This window comes from Scleropages formosus, chromosome 1 (genome assembly GCF_900964775.1).
Source record: "Scleropages formosus chromosome 1, fSclFor1.1, whole genome shotgun sequence".
Lineage (NCBI taxonomy): Eukaryota > Metazoa > Chordata > Actinopteri > Osteoglossiformes > Osteoglossidae > Scleropages > Scleropages formosus.
The window spans coordinates 19,197,122-19,202,823 of NC_041806.1; the positions used below are offsets into that span (position 1 = coordinate 19,197,122).

The 5,702-nt window shown below is 47.8% G+C and overlaps 1 protein-coding gene across 1 annotated transcript; it reads left to right on the forward strand.

The window, feature by feature from the left end:
- Positions 1-1,877: 1,877 nt before the first annotated feature.
- On the forward strand, positions 1,878-3,848 carry LOC114911318 (complement C1q-like protein 2). Its single transcript, XM_029255107.1, has 2 exons — positions 1,878-2,737; positions 3,426-3,848. Exons 1-2 carry the CDS (start codon positions 2,165-2,167, stop codon positions 3,603-3,605), a joined length of 753 nt encoding a protein of 250 aa, XP_029110940.1. The 5' UTR covers positions 1,878-2,164; the 3' UTR covers positions 3,606-3,848.
- The last annotated feature ends 1,854 nt before the right edge of the window (positions 3,849-5,702 follow it).

The window sequence follows — 5,702 nt, forward strand, 5'->3', positions numbered from 1 at the left end:
ACAGAAGTGAGCAAAAATGTGGTTTCTAGTATAGGCAGAATTACCATTAATTTAATTGCAAAAATAAAGTTTTCATGACTCACAAAAGGCTGACCCACGCATTCACTAATGCACAGGCACGCCTCTCGTATAATCTGCATACTCCGCATTGCCCACTATGAAAGTGCCCTTTGGCCCAGTTCCACCGTAGCCCTGTAGCTTCTAGGCTGTCCATATTGCTCTGAAACACGAGCTGGAGAGGAACCCATCCATCTGATCCACCCAAATGAAGAGAGGATTTTTTCCCGCCGGGGTCACCTTACCATAGATGGCTAGTGTGGTGTGGTGGCCCATCATTGGGATACTTTTGACATCTGGACATCGTGTTCAAAATCAGTTTTGCTTGCCCTGTTTACTACTATTTATGTATAAAATGCCACAGTGAGTATTACAAGAATATATTTAATTAAATCACTGGTGAGTTACTGTAGGCTCTGTGATCACCAAAAGCAGTACCCAAAAATAAAAATGTATGTGCATTTAAATATCAGTCAAATTTTTAGCATGTACTGTCATCTTAGCAAAGTAACAATTTATCATGCAGTATACAACTGCATATTTTGTATTCTGTTCATGTTCGGTTGATTACAAGGCAGGTAAAATCAAAATGAACGTCTCCACAAGTGAATACTACTGACACCTCTCTGCATGGCTGAGAGCGTTACCTAATAAATTAAGTAAAAGTTTAACTGATATGCTTACTGGGTGGCACAGTGAGGTGGTGCAAGAGGACGTGGGTTTGATCCCTGCTCAGTTTGTGTGAAGTCTGCATGTTCTCCCTGTATTTGAGTGCTCTGGTTTCCACCAGGTGTGCCAGTTTCCTCCTGCAGTTCAGGGGCATTGGCGACTAAAATCCTCCATAGTGCTACTGACAGAGAGAAATGGATAACTGACTCAATGTAAATTGCTTTGGAAAAAGGGGTCTGCTAAATGAATTGGAATATTTTGCTTTTTTTTTTTTTTTTTAAATTTGAGCCTTATCTAACAATATTCAAAAATTAAACAGTAAGGATCAACATTAAAACTTTCAGATACACTGGGTGTTTGTGTAAATACTCGTTATGTATTCTACAATCACTACTAAATCAGATTAATGCCGTATTTGACGGTTTCTGATAATAATAATATAATAATAATAATAATAATAATAATAAATGTGCAGGAAATAAATGCACTTCTGTGAGCCCTTAGTTTAACTGCAGACACAGGGCGTGAAAAATTAAATCCCAGCTCGAGAAGATAAGGATTAACAGATTTGTCACAGACGTGGAACCGTCACTTTGGCAGAGATTAGAAGCGAAATAAGAAAAGTTGGTTTGGCTTTGTAACTAACCCCACTCGGGCATAAATTAGAGGTCCGATGTGCGTCCTGTGCACAACAATCGCGTATCCGGTGTGTTTCTGCTTTCACAGTATAAGTTCATGCAGGGTTCGTGGTGGAAATGCTGAAATGAAATGTACCATCAATAGGGTCACTGCTCCGCAAGGCGGGAACAGGACAATGAGCACTTTGCTCGCGTTAAACGCGTGCGCGTCAATGAGCAGCAATAGCCTGTATTTGAAGAAAAAGGGTGAAGAGAAGAAGAAGAGAAGAAGAAGGTGGCGCACACACTGACTGAATCAGAGCAGGACTGAGAAGTGAAAAAGGGGATTTGAGTTTGTATTTGTAATGCTTCGCGATTCGATATTCTCCTCGGCGTGATGTGCGAGGATTTGTAATTCATACATAAAGATGGCATTATTACTGCAGCAAACTTAATCCAAATTACAGCAGGCTTTCCTCGGAGCTCGTTACGTCAGAGCGCGTTTTGCCCCTCCGGCGATGTGCAGCGGCTGAGAGCGCGCGGCGCAGAGCGCGCGGCGCACAACGCAGCCAACGGAAACGGGAACACGTGAACGTTGCAAGTCGCTCTCCCGCGCGAAGCGCGCCGACCTCTCGCTGAAAACATCTTCTCATACAGAGACACACGTCGGAGGCACCCGGTGCGCTTCCTCTCCTTCTGCCGGGACAGCCGAACGCGCGGAAGCCCCAACCATTACCTCCCAGAGCAAAGCGCACCTAGTGGCGCTCTCCTCCCGCGTCGCCCAGAGGAAGCGGCTCGTCGCCCTCGCGCTCGGCGTCGTCATGGTGCTCGCCGTCATCATCGCCATCCCGCTGCTGGTCCAGACTTCCACGAGCGCGGCTCATTACGAAATGATGGGCACCTGTCGCATGATATGCGACCCCTACAGCCCCAAGCCGAGCGCCACCGCCATGGAGGTCATGCAGGACCTCAGCGCCATCCCGCCGCCTCCCTTCCTTCAAGGCAGCCGCGGAGAGCCCGGGCGGCCGGGCAAACCGGGACCGCGAGGTCCACCGGGGGAGCCGGGTCCCCCCGGTCCAAAAGGGCCGCCGGGGGACTCGGGGAAGCCCGGCTTCACTGGCCTGACGCCGGGCACAGCCAGGACCGAGACGGGGGACGGGGCTGCGACAGCGGGCGCCACGAAGATCGCGTTCTACGTGGGTCTCAAGAACCCCCACGAAGGGTACGAAGTTCTCAAATTTGACGACGTGGTCACGAACCTGGGGAACCATTACGACGCGTCCACCGGCAAGTTCACCTGTCAGGTGCCTGGGATCTATTTCTTCACGTACCATGTGCTGATGAGAGGCGGCGACGGGACGAGCATGTGGGCCGACCTGTGCAAGAACGGACAGGTAACCGCGCGCGCACCGACACCGCGTTCGAGCTGTACTGCGGCGGCCGCGCGTGGACCAAACGTCAAAAGTGCTGTTGCACCTTTTAACTTAATGCAAAAGTGGAGCAAAGAACTCATGTAAAACCAGTGAGCTCCTGGTCTCGAGGCTATTTACATTTTGGCATTTAACTTTTCCTCAGAAAGGCTCACACTGCAGAGCTAGCAGTGACTGTGAAACCAGTCGTTTGTACGGCGGGCACAGTGAGTAAATCAGCGTAAGTTAGTGCCTTGTTCACGAGTACTGTACTGCGGCACAAGAAGTGCAACCTCCGAGTTCGAAGGCAGTGCCTCTGAGCGATACGCCACCTGCAGCTCAGAGCGCCTCTTCCCGCGCGGTTTTCACAGTCCCGCACGCGCTGGCCCTAGGCTAAGAAGCTCGAAGCCCTTAAGCGCATTTCCCACAGCGGAGGCCGCGCACCAATGCGATTAAGGCACTGGCGGCACCGAAACATCCACGGTCATCCAGGCTCATTCCCGCCTGATCCGATCCCCCGCCCCCGCGTTGTTTTAATGCGCCTCGAAGCGCCCAGCAGCGCCAGACGCGCACACCTGAAAGCGTTAACAAGTGACATGCGTCCCGCGCGCGCTTGTCCAGTATGTTCTTAGTTCACAGCCCTTGGTGACGAGGTGCGTGTGCGTCGCCGCAGGTCCGAGCGAGCGCCATCGCCCAGGACGCCGACCAGAACTACGACTACGCGAGCAACAGCGTGGTGCTGCACCTGGACTCCGGGGACGAGATCTACGTGAAGCTGGACGGCGGAAAAGCGCACGGCGGCAACAACAACAAGTACAGCACCTTCTCCGGCTTCATTCTCTACCCTGACTGAGAGGGAGCGGGAGTGTGTGCGCGAGCGCACGCACGACGGACTCGGCTGAGTGCGAGCTGAGCGCGGGCTGAGCGCGCGGCCACGGGGAAAACCCGTGTAACACGCTCTCCGTCCCTACACGTGTTCTTCCGCGGACATGAAGGGACGTGGCACGTGACGTTTGTTTTTGTCCACTCATAACTGGTACCGCTGAGATGTCATAGCTTTTTCTAATTACTATTCCTTGGCTGTGGCTTTTTCCCCCGGGATGCCGTGGTGTTTTAAGAAAAATGTCTGAGGAGGTGTGTATAGGAGCAAAATATCACGCAAGATTGAGAGTGAGAAAAGTAATGTGTTATAATCTGTTACAGGAGGTAAATGTTGCGTGCCCTTGTCACATCATGTCTAGTTTCTTAGCTAACATGTGTTGTTGTCAAGTATTTCAATAAAACCTACGTTTTTTAAGGAAGTTGCTCTGAGCCACTCAGCTGTACTGTGCAGGTCATAAGTGCATATTTACATATCTGTTGGAACCTTTTTTTTTTTTTTTTTTTTAAGATATTCGTGTGACTCCAGCAGCGCAGTTTCATGCAAACGAACTGGACATCGTTGAACTGTTCATGTGTTAAAGTGAGTTTATGAGGTTTGACAGAAAGAGCTGCGGCAAAAAGAGCGTGATGCCACAAACAGAGGGCCGCAGTCTCATCTGAGGCACGAGAGCAAACAGCAACTTACACATATACTTTCAATATTTACAAACACTTATAAAAGGGCAATAAAATGGCCTATATTGTAAATGATTTGACGCAACAATCCATTATGCAGTTCTGAGACATTTCCTCTTTAAAATGCGCAAAAACGCAAGATCCTCCTTACTGGCGGAGGAGGGAAGGGTCTGCAGGATGCATTCTTATTGTTTTTGTCGTCGTCGTTGTTGTTTTGCATACGGAGGTTTAATCATGTCCATGCGCATTTTAGTTACATGCTATAATATGAAGGATCACTCCTTCATTTACTACAGTGACAAGAAACAGTGAAGGAGAAATTCGATATACAGTATTAGATGAGATATGTTGCCTTTAGTAACTGGGGTTTAACAGTGATTATAAAGGAAAGAGAAAGGGTCCAAAACCAAAAGATCTAAATTTCAAACACATCCAAATCCCACTCATTAAAACATACAACATAACATTCACTCAAAAAACCTAAGATTTTGCTTCTCAGAGCTCAAACTTTGCTTGCAATGTCAGTCTCAGAATGACCCATTTTGACCTATAAAATGACTGATATCGCACCAAAATGATTCACCTACACAGACTGAAACTGATTGTCCTGAGCGGGGTTGCAGCGAGCCGGAGCCCAACCCAGTAAGACAGGGTGCAAGGCTGGAGGGGGAGGGGACACCCAGGATGGGTTTCCAGTCTGCCGCAAGGCACCCCAAGCACGACTCGAACCCAAGACCCACCAGAGAGCAGGCATATGCCAAACCCACTGTACCCCCTCAAAACTATTAAGATTAAACATATAACACAACTGTTATGGGAACTGAACCAGCCACCTGGAAACACTTGTTTTAGTTCCATCAGACCAAGAGCAGCATTATTTAATCATAACATAATTATAACAACTTCACCAAAGAGTGAGTGCGAGCCCAGCACTTGACTATAAGCAAGCAAGGAAAGTACACTGAGCATTCACCCAAACACACAATCACAATCTACAACTACTAAAATAACCTCTTTAAATAATTTAATTAAAAAAATGGTTATGTTTACACAAACACCAAGTGTATGTGTGTGCAAGTGTGCCTGAGTGAGTGCAAGTTAAGAAATTTCTTTTCATGCAGTATGGTATGGTATTACGAGGCCAAAGGACTTTTCTAGTGCCTGGGATATTGGGTCACAGCCAGGTATGTGTGAGCACACAAATATGCAGCTCACAAAATTGGGAGAAACAGAGAGTTTCAACATTGCCAGTACAGATCTAATTTCAAAATGCAAGATACACTGGCTCACTGAGTTATGAAAATTTGAGTTACAAGTATCTGAGATTAGAACAATTTTCCATACATCCATCCACCATCCATACATCCAGTTTCAATAACTACTTCTCCTGAGT

Excerpts from the sequence above, each read along its gene's own strand:
- LOC114911318 (XM_029255107.1), top strand. The coding sequence starts at position 2,165 with ATGGTGCTCGCCGTCATCATCGCCATCCCGCTGCTGGTCCAGACTTCC. Across the intron at positions 2,738-3,425 it reads ACCTGTGCAAGAACGGACAG|GTCCGAGCGAGCGCCATCGC; the intron begins GTAACCGCGCGC and ends GCGTCGCCGCAG.